This window comes from Mugil cephalus, chromosome 14 (assembly GCF_022458985.1).
Source record: "Mugil cephalus isolate CIBA_MC_2020 chromosome 14, CIBA_Mcephalus_1.1, whole genome shotgun sequence".
Taxonomy (NCBI): Eukaryota; Metazoa; Chordata; class Actinopteri; order Mugiliformes; family Mugilidae; genus Mugil; species Mugil cephalus.
The window spans coordinates 19,413,509-19,436,299 of NC_061783.1; the positions used below are offsets into that span (position 1 = coordinate 19,413,509).

Here is a 22,791-nt window from a genome sequence, read left to right on the forward strand (position 1 = left end):
TATGCAAATACCAAGTTGAACTAATCCTAAACCAACTGGAGAAAGCTATACAGTTATACCAACACAGAGTTTACCAAACATTTACAGCGATAAACCACCATTCCAGGTTGATACCAGGTTTGGAGCGTTGGATGAATCCAGATGGATCGGCTGCAACATGAGTGGTGATGGCAAGAAGCTCTAGCTTCATCCACACATTATTTAGTAGTAGAGTTAAGCTAATCTCTCATAGGTTGAAAGTCACATGGTTGTGTAGTGGCAGCATGGGGGGGGGGGGACTCCAGGACGCTGGATCTCACCGTTAACCGGCCTAGCTTAACGAGACATCAGTGAAGGGAGGTGCCTACTTGAAAACTCCCCATGCCGTGACGCATACTGTCTACTACTGTTGACTAGGCTAGTTAGCTGGTGTCTTCTTGTTGGTTGCTAGTTGGTAGCTAACTCTTAGCCTGCTGGTTGGTTTTTCAGTCGGACTCGGCTTTTAATTGTGTTTTGCCTCAGATCTTGGCACAAGGGATTGGAAAATCTTATCTTTTGTTCCAATTGGTCCTGGCCTTAAAGTTGAGATTAGTTCAACTTTGGTACCTGCCAACTTTGAACTGCTAAAGGTTTTTTTCACTTATCATCACTTTGTTCTCATAAAGACACACCCAACAAATGTTACTGCACCCTTCCTAAGCATCACCTCACTGAGTTAAATGTCAGGAGTCATTTTAGTTTGTCTTTCCTTCCAGAACCAGAATAACCTGAAGACTGACAGAGGAAACTCCTGGGGTTTATCTGTAGCGAGTATTTAAAGCGGAGCTGCATGTTTTACACTAATAGATCTGCTCTGTTGCTATTCTGATTCTTCACAGAGCTGCACCCGGCTACGGTTTATCCTTCCCATGGCAATCTGTATTTCACCTGCTGCAATAACTTAAGCAAATGTTGGCTCGGAAGACTTCCTGCACAGGAATAACAAGTTGCATGAAGTGAAATTAGGACATGATGAAGTGCACACATAATCTGGTGATTAAGAATCATGAGGGACATGAGGGATCTGATCTCTCTCACTGGTGTTGGGAATTTCGAACCAGCGTTGACATAAAAATAGAAGAGAATCCATCACAGTCTGAATGGGTGAGGTAATAATAACTGGAATGTTTCATTAAAACCACTGCGAGATTAATTAATAACTACAGCACACGACAGGAATACACCGATCGGGCTTAACATTATGACCTCCTTCCTAACATTGTCTAGGTTTCTCCTGACTCAGAGAATGGACATGGGTTTTCTGAAGGTAAAGGTAATGTCTGGTAACAGACTGTTATTAGTGGGGGGCCTTTAGGTCCTATGGGTTGAGGGGAGGGTCCTCTGTGGATCATCCTACAGATACTTGATCAGTTTGGCATCCAGTGAATTTGAAGGCCAGGTCAAAACCTTGTGCTGTTCTTCATGCATCCTGCTGAGGATGGCTGCTGCCATCAAAGAGTGTTATTGTTATGGGGTGGGGGGTGTCTGGTCTGGTCTAGGTGGGTGACGCATGTCTACGTAAAATCCACATGAATGAATGCAGGTTCAAAAGTTTCCCAGCAGAACATTGAGTGGTCACAAGTTCTTCTTCTCTCCTGGTCATAATGTTGTGGCTGATCGGTGCAATTGAGCGATATCAGCTTCAGGTCACTAATGGCTGACTTTGTAAATCAAACACTTTCCTCTCTCCTCCAGCCTCTTCCAACACGACAAACGCCGCCTCAAATAAGCCGTATTTGAGTTATTCCTTTCAAACAGACATAAATACACAAACTCAAGGACATGGCCTGACATCTCATCGCATGACAAATCCAACAACAATAAACCAAGATCAGCTCCCATCCCAGAAAGAACTGATGAAAACAAGCACTTTCCGCCTCCTCTTCTCAAGCCCCGAGTCCGGACTTTCCATTTATTCCGGAGACACAATTACGCAGAGCAAATAGCATCAAGTCAAAAACCAACAAAAAAGAAAGGGTAACAGGATGTTCAGTGTTGGCAGTGGGGACTGGAGGCTGCGACAGGGGCGTGGAGCACCAGACTGGTGCCAGGGCGACGCAGCAGGAACGCTGCCCGCAGTGACAGGCACAGTAGGCAACCACATGGGAAGAAAATTACTGGACCACTGGGACAGCATGGAACAGCTCTTTTTCCCAACATGCCGAGACCAAGAGCTGGCCCACTTGTCCTCGCTGATTGTGAGAAGGCTGAATCTTGCGCCCACAGTTATGAGCTGTTTCTATTTCTAAAGCATTTTAACCGGAGATTTCCTTTGTGTAGCGATGCCTTGCTTTACGCTGAAACGGATACAGTTACTATGATACTTAACATTAAACTGCTGCATACACGTGTTTCTGCTTGTAGAAAAAAGAGCCGCCTCCTTGAGAGCACAGCTGTTCCCGTCAGTCTGCGTCCTAATCCAGACCAGCTCCAGATGTTACTGTAATTCACCTGCTTTTGCTGGAGCTCTGAGGCAGAGGTTGACACATGCACGAGTCAGCTGAGCAAATAACGTGTTCATTTAATTTCAGGAAAAACGCTAGATCGTCCTTTTGAAGGCAACTTAGTTTGTGTTTGCTCATTCATTCATTCGTGCATTTTCTGTAACCGCTTGTCCATAGGAGGTACACGGGTGAGAGGCGGGGTCCACCCTGGATAAACCCTGGCAAACTCCACCCACATCACTGTGCCGGCCCCCAGTTTTTTATATGAAGGTCCTGCTTCATCAGCATTAAGTTTAGCTTATTTTGAACTAATGTCATTTCAGTCTGAAAGGTCACGATGTTCTGTACTTGTGCAGTAGATAAGAAGGAACACACGAGCACTGATTGATGCCTCAGACTAATTAAGTCGGTTCCTCTTGTTCAAAGACGTATTTGCAACCAAATCTGAGGCTGGATCCAGAGAACATTTTACTTAAAGGTAGCCCAGGGAGTGTTTGGCAACTGGCAGCACTGCAGAGAGGCAGCAATTAACAGTATGGTGAGCGGTTCCCTCTTCTGTTTGTAAATGTGCTCATTGTAATGGAAGTGGAAGCCTCGCCGCACGCAGAGAAGTAGAAGAAGAAGTCTGGTAAACCTTGATTTAAATAATACTGGTTTGAAAATGCTCCAAACGGGAAAAACTGTGAGGCTGCCTTACGAGCTAGCAAACGTAGACGTAAGTAATATTCAAAACGTCATCATCATCTGAGAGGAGACGCTAAATTTAAACCACAGAAACAAGTGCAACTTTAAACAAATTGGACATTATGTAAACAGGCGGAACAGAGCACAACAGCTAGCATCAACCTGCACAGACGTCACGATGCCCTCACTAGTTTTGCATCGCTCAAATTAAGTGCGGGAACATCTGGGGAGATCGTCGGACGTCTTCGTCTGCTCTGACCCAAATATAATCAAGGCGAACGTTGAGCCACCTTCCTGGCCGGTACAGTCTTATCACCCGTGTTGGACCTGTGCCATTCAATCAAAGGCCCTGACTCTCACCTCTCTGTGCCCCCGCAGAGCGAGTCCTCCTCTCTGCATGCAAAGGAGACACAAAGCAGCCGGGACAGGACTCCTATTTAACCATTCTAGCCTCCAGCATCCGTCGCAAATCACCACATACATCACGCTCTCTCTCTCTGAGTATTAAAAACAAACGAGTCTGGTGTCGTTTCCACGCTAGGAGTATTGGAGTATTGGTATACTTCCTGTTTGTTCTCCAGCTCGCAAAAAAAAAACAAAAAACAGCTGAAACAAATTAATCAATATGGAACCAATTAAGGGTAGTAAGTCAACCAGGTCTCAGCATACTGTACTCACACAACACTCCCATTCACACGTGCTCTCAGCAGAGTTATGACTTTGGGTTAAAGAAGAAGAAGAAGAGAAGAGAGAGGGGGTGGCGTTGTTACCTTTGTATTTCTCCCTGACGTTCTCATAGGCTTGGACATAGTCTTGCTCCTCTGGCAGACGCTGACCTGGGTCAAACATGGGCATGGACATGGTCTGGCTGGTACTGAGTCAGGGGTAGGGCACCGTTCTCTCTGGAAAAACTTTCGTTTTCAACTACTCCTCTGGCAGTGTGGGCCTCTTGTCACCCTCAGTGCTGATAATAAAAAATAAAAAAAAAGCCCTCCCGACGTGTCTGTCCACCTATCCGTCTGTCTGTCCCCACCTACACTCAGTCACAGTATTCCCTCTAAAGCTGTAGGTTTCATTCCAGACCACCACCACCACCACCACCACCACCACTCCTCTGCTTGAGAAATACCCACACACACACACTCACACATCAGACCCTCCCCTTAAAGGCACAGAGGCGAACACACACACACCACAAAGATAGATACCACATGAGGCAGAGCTGCAGAGCGCACACACACACCGCGCAGACCAACTCCACCACACACACAGACATATAGAGACACACACACACACACACACACGGTTACTACCTCGAGGATGAAAAAACAAATGACGGAGCTGTGTGAGGGGTTATTTGAGTTCCCGCCGCTGGAGAAACTGGGGCAAGGCAAAGTGGATGCTTTGCTGTTCACGCTCAGCGTTTACGTGGTTTCTCCTCAAAGTCACGTCATATTCCCCAAACTGAATGACGGCAGATAGTTGAGCTATTAAAGCCAGAGAGCCACACCTTCTCACTCCAGGGCAGAGTGCCGGGTCAGTGCTGGTTCACTGAAATCAAAGCTACACATAAAAGTTAAAAGACGGAACTAAATCTCCTTTAATCAGAGGATGTAGGGAAAAAAAAGATAAAAATCCATGAATTCAGTTTGTCTTGTGTGGTGTTTCAAAATTAAATAAATGATTTGCTCAGAACATAAGACACGCCCCCCTACTCCTCATACGTCCCTGTACGCAGGTAGCGACGGCGCTAGCCACATTTCATTTCAGCAAACTTCGGACACACATCGACCGTGAAGGGGCTGTGGCATGTAAGCTGGTCTGGGCTGGGCTCTAAAGGAAAAGGTAAAATCTTTACACTTAAGGAGAAACAACAGCAAAATGGCTGCATTTTATTGTGCAAAGACTTGGGGGTGTGCTCCAAACACTTTTCCCCACAGACTGATTTACCAATGTCAGCAAATATGACACTGAACTCACAAGATGGAAACTCTGCAAAAAACAAAAACAAACATTAAATGACCTTAAATCTGTGCAATTCAATTCCCACAGACCCCTTCACAGTTTGTAAATAATGTGATGTTTTTTGTGGGGGCGGAGCTTAACTGGATGCAACACATCTCAAACACTGTAGCCTGTAAACAGTGGTTAGCATATTTCAATGGACTGTTTTGGCTGGAATGGACGAGGAAAATGCATATTTTAGAGAATATACTAATACACTCCCACTCACTGGATGGATGATTTGACCAAAAGAGGACACAGAGGGGACAAAGTCTGGTCTGTTTTTTATCAAGTGAAGCCTCTCCAACGAAGATATTACAAGTATCAGTGGAAACAATGTGGAGGGTAAAGTAGCAAATGCAACTTCTGCTTGGACACCACTGAAACATGGAACTAGCATTAAGTTACTTAGCGGTTAGCATTAGCATTAATATGTAACAAAAAACCCCTAAATAAGGATTAACTCAAGGTAATTTCAGTCACTAGTTGAACCGATAACGTGTTCCAGAAACTGAAACTGATGATACATTACATATTAAGTTTATCTGATATCTGTGTGCCCGTTGTTGATTGTCTCACTCCAATCTTTCACCAAAACGTTTTCAGTTTTAGCACCAAAAAATACAGCAAGACGGCATTTCTATGGTTGAAAGTGACAGTGTTCACCTCAAGCTTCACTCTGTTCTGCCTCCAGCTAACGTTGTGACGATACTGTGACCAAGAAGGGGTCCATATTCAACAAAGTTTCTGATCAAAAATATACAAAAGTTAACGCGTCCCGACAGAACCCATGACCTTTCAATCCCATTCTCTTATTTGGCTCAATTCAAATTTACACCAACGTTTAGCTGAAGCTCTATTCAACCGATGACAAATGGGTTTAACGTTGTGACAGGATGACAGTTCTGCGATTACAGTCCAATCACTCACAGACCCTCCCGGGTGGAGCAGTGAGTCAGGATGCCAAGAAAAACTCCGGCTACGCTCGAATATTCCAACCAGGAAGTGGTGTTTGGAAGAAAAGCTGAAATCGAATCTCTGGGAGGAAAACTGGAAAAGTTCAGAGGGAGTGTTTCTTTCCAAATACACGTCCACGTTCTAAACTTTGCAGCGTTAATAAGAGGAGATGTTTTTGGGGTCATTCTTTGTGCAATGAACATGTTGTTGGACATCTCCGCCTAAACTTGGTCCTAACATCTCCTCCAGTCAAACATGACCACGATTGACTTCTCTGAACTTCTCTGATGTTCACTCAGAAGGAAGTCTCTCCGTTACAGTGACTGAGCATGCAAAATAAAGGGACTCTTGTTATTGAGTTATTATAACCAGTTAAAATTAGGTCAGTAGCTGCAAAAAATGCACATCCTGACGAAACCCTGTTATGAGAGAAGTGTGAACTCCATGTGTCTAGTGTCTAGCCTCAGAAGAATAAACTCTGAGTGCGGCGCCACAAATCAGCTCTATTAATTGCGTCTTTATCATTTGAAAATGTGCAATAAGCAGCAATAAATGACAACGTTTACAACCCCTCCCACTGTTTAAAAGTCGCAGAGAGCACGGCAGACACGCTGGCAGCCCGAGCACATGTGTGCGTGTTATCACTTTCTCATACAGCTGGGAGTTCGTGTTTACTCAGCCATCGGGAGAGTTTCATCAGCTCGAAACTTTTGCAAATTGCAAAAAAACGAATCCCAATAAATCCTTCACATCAGGAATAGGAAAAATTTATATATATATATAAAAATAATTCAAAACTGTGAATAAACTGTGCAGCACTGTGCAGATTTGAGCCACCCACCTAAAGAACAGTGAGTTACGGAACACAGAAACAGCTCTAATGAGTTTCAGGAGCATTTTAGGCTAAAAAATCAGCAACGCGGCTCCAACTGTTTATAGACCAACACCTGTGTTTGGTTTGGGAAATGGAGGAGGCAGTCTGGTCGTTAGTGACTGGTACTGAGCGCTGGAATGAAATTAATATACGAGTAAATGGAATTATTTGTGTTTCATTGAGTTAAATAAATACACACTTTGCAGCGTTTTGCTCGAGCAACTGTGGAAAATATGGACATAGGAAGCTGAGGAGGGTAATTAGAAAACGTCCCAGAAACATCAACATCATCCACAGGAAGTATAAACCAACAACACTCAGCGTCAATGCAGAGCTGGACCATGCAGACCACATCCGACCTGAGAAAGTTGCCTTGGTCTCCTCTGATTGGCTGAATGAAAACCACATGCTTCTAAACCTGAGATTCACAGCGAATTTAAAATGTGTGCAGAAGTTACCAAATATGGTTCCTTGCCCCATAAGGGGTTATTAATAAATGGCCTAATTTATTCTTGGGGATTTACTTCAGTCTCATGTGTCTCAAACTGACACAAGGCATCGTTAATACACCTTATTTTTATTTCATAGGAACTGCAGAAACCAAACAGAATCATACAGAAACATATATAGATTATATAATCTGCCTCCAGCTCGTGCAAAATGCAGCGGCCCATTGTTGAACTAACACTAACACAGAGTAGAGCACATCACTCCTGTCCTTTATTCACTCACATCTTAAACTTCCATCTTATTTATGTGAGACCATACCTGTTCGTGAGTGCGGCAGGGCGGCTTAGAGGTCGTCTAACCAGCTTTTTTTTGAAGTGAACACGTCAAAACTTGAACACTGGGGAGACTGAACCTTCTCAGTTGCTGTACTGAGGCTCCACACTGATATGCACCTTATTACTGACCTGGGCCTTTTTAAAGGTCCCATTTTATAAATTTTTTTTTCAACAATTTCATATAACTGTCAGAGGTCCAACATCATTGTTTTCAACGTATATTACCCCAATTTCAGCCTAACTGTTGGTTAGAAAACCTTTATAAAGTGAATTTTGCATAATATGGGACCTTTAAAACTGACTTAAAACTCATCTATTTAGAATGGCTTTTAATGTGGTGACACTTTTTTTTTAATCTTATTTTATTTTACTGTTTCATCTTATTTTTTTGAATCATACTTTTACTCATGTACTTGTTTTGTGGTGTCGTTTTACTTGTTAATAGTTATATGACCCCTTGTAAAGCTGTGTGGTTCACCTGTGTCCTGTTGTTAAGTGCTATAAAATAATAAATAAATAAAGTACTTTTTTCAATAGTGTAACCTCAAATATCCCTCTGTAAACTTTAGCACTTTGACTAAAGATAGAGAAGAATGTGACTGTGGCCTTTCTCTCCCTGTGTGACATTATATATAAAAAAAAACAAACCATCCCACTGTTTTCTCATCACTGACCACCGCAGAGTGTTTCTCATGGAGAAACTCTCTCTGTGTGTTTGTGTTTGGCCGGAGCGACGGACTTCAGTGCCAACCCGCCCCTCCCACGCATCACACAGACTGAAGCCTCTCTGCCCCCGTCTCTGTGCCGCTAATTTATGTCCTCTGCTAAAATAAAAAGAAAACAACAACACATCTGAGGGAGGAAGCCACCTCCTCCCCCTCCCTCACTATTCACTGACGGCTTTCTTGTGTGTTCGCTGATTTGTGTTCGGTGGACTTCGCCTGGTTACGAGCTCACGGATCGGTGGCTCGAATACTGATTAGAAGTTGAAAAATAGTCCGTGTTTAGAGACTGTACGGACATTATTTTCACTGTCGAACAGTCAGTCTGTACTGTGTGATACTGTTAGAGGGCTGGATGATACACAGAGAATTAGATCTCTTTGTCTTTTTAACTTCAAAAGTCAAAAAATCCAGTACAATCCAAATATATAAATACAGATTTCTTTACAATAATATTTAAACTATATACAGAGATGAATTAAATACTTAATAAGTATAAGTACTTAATACTTAATTAGTTAAATTAAGATCAAATCTGGTTCATATGAAATGATAAGTAATGATGAATCAATTAATGGATGAAGAGGTGTTAAATAATTAGTGGAAGAAAAAATAAAGTGGCACATGAGTACAAAAGTTTTTTATTTAAGCTAAATTACTGTGGCATGTGGGGAACATGTTCATGAACCAGGCTGGATAATGGATAATTTTAATGTTCTGGCTGAACTAACAAAAATGTCCTTGCGAAACTTCACTTAGACGACAGATTGATGTGTTTCTTTCTATGTCAGACGTTCATTCAATCAGCAAAAGTGTTATTTATGACTTTGTTTTGCCCCAGCGAGTCATATAATTTTATGTTCTCCTGTGTTTCTGGGTTTCAGAGTGACTCAGATTAGATCACGTTTCAACTGAGAACACATTTCTATAAGAGGGAGACTCAGATGAAGGGGTTGTGATTAAAATAAATGGATGAGAGATGCAGAAAAATGCAGAAACGATCCAATCTGTATTTTATCTTTGGACACTGTCCTCTAGTGACCAGCATGTATACTGCACATGCTCTGGACATGTACTGTCCTTAACAGTGATAACAGCCACGGTGGAGGCGGAAAATGTAAAAAATCAATAATTGATCCACAATTCAATATTCTGACAAAAACTGCAGTAAAGAAGCGATGAATAATTTATCAGGAAGGAGCGAAACTCTATGATGTTTATTTTAGAAAAACAGAAGAGAGCAAAGATATACGAGGACATTTAAATACTTATGGTTGACACTGTTCTGTGCAAAATATGAATATGGATGTTGCTCTTAAAAAGAGAAACTGGCCTTGAGTTTAACTTTAGGAATATTTTAAATTAAATAAGGACGAGGATTAAAAACTGTGAGAACTTCCACATTTAACAAGATATTCTGACTTTGGTTTAATATGTTTAATTTATTTAATCCCTGTAAGGAATGTTCCTGGAAGAAATGTGGAAGGACACTGGGGGTAGATGTTAACCTGCACAGAGGCGGCCAAATATGATCTTACTAGTTCTCTTGAAGTGTACACCGATCAGGCATAACATTATGACCACCTTGCTAATATTATGTAGGTCTCCCTTTGTACCTCCAAAACAGTTGTGACACATCAGAGGACGGATATGGGCCTTCTGAGGCTGTCTTGTGGTGTCTGGGAACAGGATGTTGTTGGTGGGGGTCTTTGGGTCCTATGGGTTGAGGGGAGGGGCCTCTGTGATGCATTTTCATGTTCATGTTTTTCTTTGTTCTTCTGAGATGACTGCTACCATAAAGAAGTGTCATTGCTATGGGGTGGGGGGTGCCTGGTCTAGTCTACAAGGGTGGTACAAGTCTAAGCAACATCCACACGAATGAATGTGACGTCCAAACGTTTCCCAGCAGAACAATGAATGGTCACAAGATGGACGATGTTCTCCTGTCAGTGGTCATAATGTTGTGGCTGATCGGTGTAATATATTAGAGATGGGACAGATGACCAGTGGGAGACAGTGCTTGAGCTAATTCAGTCATCCTCCCTGACGCCTGATACACACTTAAAGGCTCTTTACAGTCTTTTAAGGAAACTTGGACCACGTTTCTGCAGTAGAGCTTAGAGGTTCCATTAAATGAAGACTAAGGAACCAGTGTTACAGCGAGCCCCCACTCCCACACTATATTCTTGAATTGGACAAACCCAGTGGACAAGTATTCTTGCGAAGATTTGGACAAATGTGGATGGTTTGGGAAGGGGTGGATTGGATAACTTTGACAATTATAATCAGTTGTATGCTGCAGGCACCCTTTTTTTTTTTTTTTTTTTTTGCTTATTTCTGAATACTTCCTCTGCCAATATATGCTGCAAACAAATGTGTGGTTGTTCTAATGTGGAAATGTGAAAATATTTGATGGCAGATATAAAACACACAAGCAAAGTGAAATGGAGGAAAATGAATGGAACCCTTTAAACATATATTCCTACACGATCACACTTCAAACTAAACCAGAAGCTCTGTTCTCTGGTCTCTATGTCTGTATGTCCTCTATGGTCTTTTTGGGCCACGTCTGCTGCTCCTTCCAAAAAAACTTCAGTCTTAATATCAGCATCACTACTCAATGTCCTCATCATCGTATCTACTCCACCACCACCACCAGCATCTAGACCAGGATGTTCCTGTCATGTGGGCACGACTCTAACCAGCATTTTATCTCACAAACTCTTCATAGTTATCTCAATTCATTTTGCTCTTTACTGAACTCATCCTCCTCTTTGTATCTGTTCATCTCATCGTGTTGTCCCTGAAGCACCCTTCGTGCTTTGCGGCCTCCCGATCAATAAACTCAGGATGAAAAGTTTTAAAGAAACAACTTGACACGGTCTCACTGACATCTTTTTTTTTTTTTTTTTGGGCGTTAGACGACACTGTCTGTCTCTCAAACTGTCCGCGGCCTTGATAACAGAACGTCTTCGTTTGTTGTGAGATAAAGTCGCAGCTCCAGCCTTGGACGTGTCTCCTGAGGCTGACGGATCGAGTGGACCGCCGCCATGGCAGCGATCCAGCGGGACGATGATTAGGCAGTCATCTTTATCTGAAACGTTTCATCTGATCCCGGCGTGCTCCTCGAGTTCAGGGACATTTAAGTCAACGTCATCTTCCAGGAATAAATTAATCAGATAGTCCCTAAAACTGTGCAAATGTCATACAACCCTCCTGCTTCTGCTGCTGCTGCTGCCGTCTTTGTTGTTGTGTGTGCAGAGACAATAACACCCAGTCACACTGCAGTACCCCACCCCATCAAATCGATATCAGAGAGGACCAGGGAAGGGATGGGATGGGGGCGACGAATGAGGTTGTGTTGTGGTCGGAGGAGACAATCTGAACTCAGCGACCACCGGAGGAAGTGCTGAGGCAGCGAGTTCATTCATCTGATCCCGGCCTCAACGTTCAGACTCTTCACTAAAGGAGGAGACGCTGCAGGAGCTTCGCGGTGGATAGAGACACTCACAAGCACCAAGAAACAACCCCAGGAGCCAAGGATTAGTATAATGAGAGGTGACACTGCATCTCTGTTATTACACACATTATATGTGTGTGACTTTCGGCTGCCCTCAGGAGTCTCTGGTGTAGTGTAGAGAATATACTGATATAATGAAACTGGAATAATGTCACTTTTCCTTTTAAAAATGTTCACTTCAGATCATTGCGACCAACAAAAGCTTCAATGCATAACACAGAGAGAAAGTAAACATCTCTAACGTTTGAAGTGCTTGGAGAACATGCATCGATCAGCCACAACATTATGACCACTTTGTTCCGATTTGTCACCTTCTTCACCTGGAAAGTGGAACTCATTGGTCAACTCCATTGACCTTAACAGAAACATAGGATCAGAGATCAGCTGCTGATGTATTTATATCAGTATCTCAGTAAATCAGTTTTTATACTGTTGTGGATGACATGCACCGATCAGCCACAACATTATGACCACCTTCCTAATATTGTGTATGTCTCCCCTTGTGCCTCCAAAACAGTTGTGACTCATCAGAGAATGGACATGGACCTTCTGAGGGTGTTCTGTGGTGTCTGGTAACAGGATGTTGTTAGTGGGGGAGGGGGCTGTGGGTCATATGGGTTGAAGATCATCCCACAGATACTTGATCAGTTTGGGAGTTGGGGATTTGGAAGCCAGGTCAACACCTTGTGCTGGTCGTTGTGTTCTTTTGAGTTGTTGTCAAAGTGTTTTTGTGTGTGTGTCTGTGTCAGGCTGCATACTGCATCAAGGAGTGTCATTGCTATGGGGTGGGGGTGTCTGGTCTGGTCTGGGTGGATGCTACATGTCTACGTAACATCCACATGAATGAATGAATGTCAGGCCCCAAAGTTTCCCAGCAGAACACTGAATATTCACAAGATAAGGTTTAAATGTTATTTACTTCTCCAGTCAGTGGTCTTAATGTTGTGGCAGATTGGTGTATGACTCTTAAGATATTTTTTTTAAGCTGTGCCTACAGGGATGTAAATAAGTGAATAGCGCATTCAACAAATGTGTAAGTAAAGAGTCAACGATCGACATCATCCATCGAAAAATCCAGTTCAAAGCACAGATCTGTCCAACAGTGATGAACAGCTTATAGATGAGCTTCCATATAAAATGCTAAATCAGCAGCAGCATTATGAACACTACATGAGGAAAACAAAGAGCGTACGGAAACTAAAAGTCACATTCCCTGCCAGCAAGCACCCTTTCACAGCTTCTTCTTACCTGCGATGCGAAAGATGGCCCTCTCCGCCGGGTCCAGGACGTCTCCAGAGGCCGACTTGGAGCGCTTGATGCGGTGGTGTTTGGGCAGGTTCCAGGGCAGCGTGTCTCCGGGGGCCGCAGAGCCGCTCACCGATGTCCACAGATCGCTGGAGCTCTCCTCCGACGCGGCCCGGACCAGAGGCCTCCTCTTGGGCCTGGCCTTCACGTCCTCCATGGTCTGGATGGACACAGTGAGAAGAAAGGGATAAATTCCTCGGAACGAAATAATAATCAGCATGAGCATCCAAAGATACAACAGTCTTAAATAAAAAGTCACCTAGGTCTTTAAGGAAATCACAACAGAAGCAAAGCAGCTGAATAAAACCATTCAGCTTTCTGATGTGACGGTGTGTCACGTCGCCTGCATCTGCACGAAAACGCCACATTAGAAATGCACCACAGAGACTCCAGCGAGCTGCACACATGTTCTGCATCTGTGTGAAAGGAAGACTGGGCTTCTCATTCCAAAGCAAAAGTCCTCTCCTGAAGGATGCCGATCAGTTTATCTACAAGATATTCACTCTCTGGGTGATTGTTTCTTTCTGGAAATATTTGAACGTACAGATGAGATGGAGATAAAGAGCCTCCTGTGTTTCCTTTAACCTTCCTTTAACTGCCCGTTTCTCTTCTCATTCCCCGGTTCATTGGGACCAATTAGCTGAAAAGATGCCAACAAGGGGTCAGATTGGTCACAATGGGACGGGACACACCTGTCAACTATTAGTATGCAATTGCACGACTTAGGCGACGACACCTAAATTATTATTACCAGGAATTATTAGTTCATACTGACATATAACGTGTTACTAGTCAATCGTGACCTCTTTACCGTTGGTTATGAAAATGAGAGAATCCTTGGTCATAATCACCTCTAGTATCTATCCTATCTACTCCCTCTGAGCCCTAACCCTTTCTCCCCCGACGCCTCGTTATAACGCCTGACTGCTAATCGTCTTTGGAAGAGAAGAGCACACCTGGATGAAGCACAAAAACAACAACTCATCATCTCATCGTTGGAGCCTATCCCAGCTGTCTTCGGGCGAAAGGCGGTGTCCAGCCTGGACAGGTTGCCAGCCTATCGCAGGGCTAACACAGAGACAAACAACCATTCACACTCACACGGACACCTAGGGTCAATTTAGAGTCACCAATCAGCCTAACGAGCATGTTTTTGGAGGTGGGACCTGGAGAAAACCCACGCAGACACAGGAGAACATGCAAACTCCACCCAGAAAGGCCCGAGCTGGACTCGAACCCAAACCACAACTCAACTTTTGAGCTTTTTTTTTGTACAGTTAGTGGATGTTTTACTTAATCTCTGTCGGTAATTAAATTATGAGGCAGCATTAGAGATATGATTTAAAATCCATGTCCAAAAGGAATGTTTTTCTCCATTATCAGTTGCAAAAATTAAATGTTCTCACCAGTTTTAGAGCGTCTATATTTAGAGCTCATTTGCAGTAACTAGGACTCAGACTCTGTGAAGGAGACTCGCGTCACTCACAGAGCTGTTGTGAGGAGCCGGGCAGGTGCTGCTGATGCACCGTACAACGTCACTACGCTCCCAGCTTCATTTCAGCTGAGTCACCATCCAGTGTACAGGATGCTCCCCACAGGGGCGCTGGCCTCTCTGAATGGACGGGAGGGAGCAGACTGTACTGAAAGGCCCGGGGGTAACATCAACTTGCCTTCAGACACGGTTAGATGTTACTAGGTAATATCCGCGGGGAAAGCTGCAACACCGAGTCTTATAGAAAGCTTCTTCGGAGATGAAAGAAGTTTGAAAGTGAACAAATGACACATTTTGGGACTAGCTTATCTCTGCTTCTGTCTATATGTTGGCATGCCATCAACAGATTTATAGCACTTAAAGTACAGCAACGGCAGCATCCGCTCATTGACTGATCTAAATGGAAATGTGGGCGTTTGGCCACGGTTTGACCACTACCAGCCTGCTTACACCGTAGGATACCCTCCTACATAAACAACAAAGATTCTCTATTCGTAGTTCAGAGGTAAAAATGCAGCGTGAGCTGTTTGAAGGTTACAGGGAGTCATGTTAAAAATTCATAGCTTCTAAAATAGCCCCAGCACTGCAGAGAGCGTTGCCTCCAGGCACCACTGAAAGCTAATTCACCGACTCCAGCACAGAAGTTTGAACCTTCCTCAGCCTCAGCCCTCTTAATTAATTATCACTTGACTGCAGATGATCTGCTGGTTCCACTTTCACATCGCGCAAACGCATAATAAACACCTTTACTACCACCAGTTGACCCATCACAATTCAGGGTGGCTTTGCTTTTCCTTCGTGGCCTCCATCCAGCAGACTGAAAGCGTCAGGGTGACCCGCAGTTACCCAGCAACCCGGAGCAGCCTTACGGAGCATGCTCCTGAAACTCTTGAGTGGCTGCAGGAAAGTAAAGCAAAGCGGTGCGCGCTGGCACGAGAAGACTGACAGCTCGCTCCTCTGTCGCGTCTCGCCGCTGGCAAATTATGGACCTCATCGGGAGTGGATTTGTTGTTCATCAGCGGCTTACGCGCAAATCTGTCAGTGGAGCCTGGATCCCTCCCAAAAATAAAGAAAAAAAAGAAAACTCCTAGCAATCGCTGCTCTTCCAGAAGCGAGCTGCACCGCATCGCCACACCTGAATCCGAGCCCCGGGCTCGACCTGAGCCGTAGTGAGGGCGGAGGACGGGACTGATGGGTGCACCTGCTGCCCGACACCTCGGGGTGAGCGTCAGGATGCAAACACGCACTAGGTCGCGTTATTTTTTAATGCGTAGGGTTTCAAACGGGAGCCAAACCATGTGATTAACGGCGTCGGCGATGCGGCAAAAACGCGAGCGAAAAACGATCTAAACAACTCGTTTTTTTTACTCACGGTGAAAATATCCAGGATCGACGCTGTTTTTGGTCCCAGGTAACAGGAAAATACAAAAAAATAGCTGCGCTGCAGTGGCACCGTCGGAGGATTCGTCCAAAATTAAAGCTGCTCAAACTTCCATGATCATCCTCATCTGCAGCGGCAGTCGCGCCTGCGTCATGCGGTATCCTGGCTGCGGGGTGCCAGGCGCTCAGACCTGGACCGATCTGGACCGGGACAGAGCCGAGGAGGAGGGGGAGGAGGAGAGGGAGGAGGAGAGGGAGGAGGAGGAATCTGCTCCCTCACCCTGCAGCCTTAGTGCCCCCCTGTTTGTACAACTGCCCGGTCGAAGTTGTCTCTAAACTGCAGCCGCGCATGAGGATGGAGACGAAGAGAGGAGAGGTCTGAGTCCGGGCTCGGTGCGAAAAACTGAGCTCAGGTTCGTTGCCTCGCGCGCAGGGGAGGCTGTGGCTTCTTCGCACGTTACACCCTTCACACTGAGTCTTTATTTATTTATTTTTTTGCAAATTATATTTATGATCCAAAGTGCTGAGATCAGCCCGGATGAAGGAAGTGTTTGTCAAAGTGAAACCAGCGCATGTCAGACTGTAAAATCTACCCTTAGCATCATCATTATCATCTAACATTTTAAAACCTGCTCTTTGTTTAAATACAGTATCAGACTTTAAAGGAGGCTATAGTGGTGAAATGGAGAAAAAATAAAAACAGGATTAGTGAAGTTTTCCAGCTGACATCCTGACTAATATCCCCAACAGTTTGACAACTAAACTGTCTCCATGACACCAGAGGACCACTTCATCCGCTCAGTCACAACATTAAGTGTGGGTGAAGGCTCTGGAAAATGGGCCGTCGATGGTTTTCTCCCGTCTGACCTCTGCCAGCACATGAAAATGCAAATAAAATCTGCTCCATTTAGTCTCCCTTGTGCAACTCTTCTGTGTCATGTTTTTTTTTTCCTCTTTTGATGGGGCCGACTGGATGTGAGGCAAATTAAAAGCCGCCATGCTGAGCCCTTACATAATCACAACACCAACACAACAGGAATGATGGATTGCTTGTTTGTGGAGCCCTACTACATTATTAGTGTCCCACTAGTGGAATGAATCATGGAGCACGGCGGTCTGAGGCGAGGGTGGCAGGAGGAGGAGGAGGGGGAGGAGGAGGGGGAGGAGGCTCGCTCCGGCTCGTAGCACACACTTGCATTCATAAACGATGCGTGTCCTCGGCCCTGAATGACGGCGGCTGTGCCAGCTTTGAAGCCATTGTGTCGAGGGTTTAACCTGATCAACCGAGTGCTTCACGGAGACAGAGGGCAGCAGAGGAGCTCTGAGCGAAGGAGGCTCCAGGACATGTTAGAAATACTGGAATGGATCAGTTTGGGAACGAACAAAATACTAGAGACAGTTAAAACCTTTTAAACAACACAGTTGTCATTTGGATATGAGCCTAAAGAGAGAGAATACTCACGGTTTAGGAGCATGTTGAGGTCAAGATAAACAGTTTATCTTAACATGAACACTTACTTATGAATGTACACAGATCAGCCACAACATTATGACCACCAACAGGAGTAGTAAATAACATTTAAACTATCTTGTGACGATTCAATATTCTTCTGGGAAACTTTTGGGCCATTCATTCCTTCATTCATTCATTCATGTGGATTTTACTTAGACATGTAGCACCCACCCAGACCAGATAAGACCCCCCACCCAATACCAATGACACTCCTTGATGCAGGATGCAGCCTGACGCAGAGACACACAAAAACACTTTGACAGCAATTTAAAAAAACATGAGGAACAAGCACAAGGTGTTGACCTGGCCTCCAAATTCACTAGATCCCAAAATGATCAAGTATCTGTGGGATGATCCACAGAGGCCCCTCCCCTTAATGACTCCCCCCACTAACTACATCCTATTACCAGATGCCACAGGTCACCCTCAGAGGACATATGTCCATTCTCTGATAGGGTCACAACTGTTTTGGAGGCACAAGGGAGACCTGCACAATTCAAGGAAGGTGGTCATAATGTTGTGGCTGGTCGGTGGACGCCATCCACAACAGTATTTGACCTAACACTGACAAAAAAAGTATTATTATTTATTATTATTCTATTTTAGTAGCTGAAACGTGTTGATGACTCATCCTGCACGAGTGGGTGTGTACGACTTTTTGACCCAATCAAATGATTTTGCATATTCCCGCGTCCATCCCTCCTCTTTCATTTCTCCTTCACTGATATAAATACATCAGCAGCTGATCTCAGCTCAAACATGAATGTCATGTGTCTGCTAAGGTCAGTCTAGCCGACCAATCAGGACGTTGCAGGTGAGGAAGGTGACCTCTGGGAGCAAACAGCCCAAAGAACTACCACTGAAGTTTTATGAAGTGTCTTTAATTTCTAAGCTCCTGCACTCGTTTCTTCAACCGTAAAGTGGAGAAAGTGGTTCTGAAATGGAAGGAAACGATTCCTCACCTCCTGTGTTCTCCCTGGAGTCACAGTTTCCACCCCGGCTTTAAGAGGTCGCCTTTTCCTCTTCCTCACTGCAGGACGCGGGGGCTCCTGTTCCAGGCCTGAAGACTCCTTCACCACAGCTTCCTCTGACTGGACAGGAGCAGATGTTTTCTCCTTTGCCTTTTTCTTCCTCTGAAATGAAACATTCACATAATTGTTAGGCGGAACATTTGAGGTTCGTTTTATCCATCTGGCAAAAAAAATAAAAAAATGCAATCTTTGTAACACAGCATCTTTGTCCCCATCAGCGTTCGGGTTTTTTGCTTTTAAAATTAATCGCTCGGATTAAGGATGGAAAAGTCTTAATATTCTGGCGTGAGCTGACTGCAGGCTTCTGTGTTCAGATTAGGATTAGTGCTGTCAGGTAAACAAACGAGCGTTTCCTTTTTCCTGCTCTGATGTTTGAGTGTGAGTGGAATCAAGCTGCAACATCTTAATTTTTCCACGTGCTTTTTTGAAAACATAGGGAGCGGACGGGTTTATGATTCATTCCTCCCTCGGGGCTCAGCTCTTATCTTATCACGTAGGCGGGCGATGCTCTCAAAGAAGGGACTGTGCAGTCGTATGAATCAAAACTCACAGAATGCACGCGTGACATTTTCGTTGCCCGACGCGAACAGGACCCTCTTTCATCGTGCGCAATTTTGCGCGCAAGTGGCGAGCTCCGGCGCGACCTCTGAACCAGCAGCGGACGCACGTCACTCAGGCCTCCTATTGTCTTTTAAATATTTACTCTCATCCTATGCGAGCTCAAAGTCAGCTTTTATAGCCCTCCGCGGTTGTGCACGCGGGTTATCGCGGATTCCAGGCGGAGGCTGACATCCTGATAACCGATGGTCAGTCTGCGTTACACCGGTGGATGTGTGCGTCTCTGTCCTCTTTGTCTCTTTGCCCGTCCACTTGCTGCCGCAGAAGGAAATGGACCTTCGCTGGCATGCCAGTGCCAATCAGACAAAGGGCTTCAGTCACGGAGCCATTTCGGAGGGCCTCTCCAACTTATCACACACAATGGCCGCACAGTGCTCCTCCGCGGCCTAACAGCGCTCTTAGGGACGGTGCCAAAACACACTGAGCGAGGCCTGCGGCGTGACAGATCTCTGGGTAAAACATGAGCCCACTTGCGGAGTTGCACTTGGTGCTGCGATGGTGTTGAGAGGTGGCGAAGGATGCGTTTTCGGGAAGACGCGTTACACGCAACTAGAGTAGTAGATGTCGCGTGTTGTCTGCAGCTCCGCCGTTAATTAAAGAAAGGAGTGTGTTTGGAAAGCTGTTCAAAGAACCTTTGTTCGAAGCTTCAGTAAATGTCAGTTCCGCTTGTGTTAATGAAGGAACACTGAATCACTTCCCCTTATTACTGATACAGAACATCAAGTGCAAAAGATAGGATTTAGCTGCGATGTTGTTAGACACACTTGCTCCTGTTCACCAGCGGGATCCAGAGTGAGACATGTCTCAAATATTAGATAAACTCACACATGCATGAATCTGGTATTGCAGAGGTGTCAAACTCATTTTAGTTCAGGACTACATGCAGCCCAGGTTGATCACAGGGAGGCTGGACCAGTAACAATAGCGCTTTAACCTATAAATAACGCCAACGCCAAACATTTCCCTTTGTTTTAGTGCAAAGAAGTACATTATAAAAGTGTTTATATTTAATGAACTGCATTTCTTAGGAAAAAATAGCACAATTTCTGTTTAGTTCTAGGTCTCGGTGCTGTGTCACGTTCACAACTCTCACTAAAACTGTGTGAACCCCAAGAAAAGCAGTTACTTTTATTGGAAAAACTGCAGGTAATGTCTTTAACTTATTCGCCTTTATTTAACCAGGTCGACCCCCTTGAAGCCTGGCCAAGACAGGAGCCTGGGAAAGCTGTGACAATTAGGAACTGTATTCTCACGCAACACAGATAAAATACATGCAATTTTTGCAGTTTGTGAATTCATCCCCCGGATCCTAGGGCTATATGTCAGGACATCTGTGATGTACTGAGTCCCTGTCTTTTTCTCTGGTGCCACAGTTTCATAAAACGTTCAAGTTTTGTGTTTTTAGTGAAATACGCCAGCGCATTCTTATGGGAATTGGCTTATGTTGCCTTCAGGATTAATAACTCTTCAGTTCATATTTATATTTTATAAGCTGCCATGCAAACTGCTCCCCTGCCAACTCTGGGTTCAACTTTTGTCAGCTTTAATTTGGGATTAAACCTCCAACTCTGCAATTAGTAGACTAGTGGTGCTCTGCCACCCAGTCACTGTATGTGCTCTATCAAAGACTGTGATTAGCCTTGTTAATAGTTTAGATTTAATTGAGTATACAAGACATACAATTAATATTTTTCCTTTAGTTGGAGGCAGTGTACTGTATTTTGTGTTCATTTTCATGCGGTAAACCTTCTCCATAAACTCCTTCCTGGTAGCGTTTCAGAAAATTAAGCAATTAATTGTCACAAATAAACCACAACAACCCTACGTCGATCTAATGTCAATCTTCCTTTGTCTCTCTAATGGGAGATTTATGACAAATAACAAAGAATATTATGTGGGAACGTGTTGAGGTCTGACTTTTGGCAGACACGTTTCTCGTGTGTAATTCTTGGCGTGTAATAACAAAAACTGCCAGGGATCAGTTCACTGATCGACTTGTTGAAAGCACGAGTGGACGAGGACCCCTGGAGGCTGAAGCGGGAATTACAAGCTCACAGGAGAGGAGCCAGGTTATTGAAGCAGGTAGTAACGTTTTCGTGATTGAACCAAACAGGAATTTAAGGAATGTGCACATTTGATGGGACTTTGGAGGAAGCAAAGCACAAAAAAAGGGTTATCTTACCTGAGCCGGAGCTTTGGATTTGGAGTGATTCACCATCACTGTCAAAGAAAAAAAAAAAAGGAAAAGAAAAAAGAGGCATAAAATAGTCAGTAAAATATTTGCTCTCATTTTTAAACCTTATCCAGAGGAGACGAGACGACAGAAATGACCTGAGTCTGTGCAAGTATCAACATGTTTCTAGCAGTGACATGGAGGTTATCACAACCTCAGCTGTCAGTTGACCCATCACGTCCAAATCACACGCTCACATTTTAAAGTTCAGTTTAATGTGCTTAGTTTGCGTGTAGTGGCTCGCAGCCCAAAAAGCCCTAAAAATAAAGTTTTATTGTCCTTCTGTGCATGAAAGACCCATTGTATCCTTTCACACGGGTAACAGCACATTTCTACCGTAATCAGAACAGCTCTGACCACAGAGAGAGAGAGAGTCAGAGCCAGAGCCAACCCGGAGCTGGCAGTTTCTGGAAAATGTGGATCCTGCCGCCTTGGAAAGGAAACACTGACAATTTACAATTACCGGTCTTGGCAGGGGGCAGGGAGAGAAGAAAAAAAAAAACACATTTCCATTGTGTGTTCAGCAAAAGTGAGTCTGACGTTAACTGAAAGCTAAGTTGTAAGCTCTTAGCAGGCCTCTGCACACACACACACTTAGAGAGGGGTGTGTGTGTGTGGGGTAGTGGGGGAGCTGAGGGCCCACCTACCTGCCAGGTATCTCTCCAGGGAAGGTGACGAGCTCTGGTTCCTGCTGTAGCAGCAGAAGAAGAAGAGCCAGACCAGGAAGGTAGCCAGCACCAGCACCAGCACCCAGAGGAGCCGGGCCAGAGCCGGGTTGGTGGCGGCCCAGGCTGTCAGGATATCCATGCCGAAAGGCTGCCGAGCACCGCCACTGTGTAGTGTAGGGCCCCCCCCCCTCTCCCGAGCCTCGCTTTCCGTCTCAGTCCGATCCCAGCGTGTGACTGCAGCTCATGAATGGGTGGCAGCGGGCCGGTCCGCGTCCTCTCAGGGCAGCCACGGTGCCTCCAGCAGCAGCAGCAGCAGCAGCAGCAGCAGCAGCAACCACAGATGGATACCAGCTGTTCCTCCAGAAGGAGCCCGGCACACAGACCTCAGCCCACGTCAGCTCTCGGTGTGTGTGGAAGCATGTGTGCGTCAGCTTGTGTGTGTGTGTGTGTGTGTGTGTATGTGTGTTGTGTTTTTACTGAGTCCTGGAAAAGAAATGTATGTGTGAGAAAAAAAAAAACTGTTCGGAGCGGAGGAGTGGCCAG

The 22,791-nt window shown here is 44.7% G+C and overlaps 1 protein-coding gene across 7 annotated transcripts in view; it reads right to left on the minus strand.

Annotated features, from left to right (window-relative positions):
- pleca (plectin a) overlaps positions 1-22,419 on the minus strand; it is a 108,627-nt gene extending 86,208 nt beyond the window's left edge. For 4 of the 7 annotated variants that reach the window (XM_047604253.1, XM_047604251.1, XM_047604252.1 and 1 more), the window contains exons 1-4: positions 22,228-22,419; positions 21,530-21,567; positions 18,661-18,831; positions 13,257-13,473 (exon numbers count right to left, since the gene is read on the minus strand). In XM_047604253.1, coding sequence (XP_047460209.1) covers positions 13,257-13,473; positions 18,661-18,831; positions 21,530-21,567; positions 22,228-22,387 — 586 coding nt within the window. In that variant the 5' untranslated portion in view covers positions 22,388-22,419. Of the gene's footprint in view, positions 1-3,916; positions 4,219-13,256; positions 13,474-16,177; positions 16,394-18,660; positions 18,832-21,529; positions 21,568-22,227 lie in introns of those variants that run through there. The other 3 variants (XM_047604264.1, XM_047604262.1, XM_047604254.1) reach the window with 2 other exon arrangements.
- Positions 22,420-22,791: the final 372 nt, after the last annotated feature.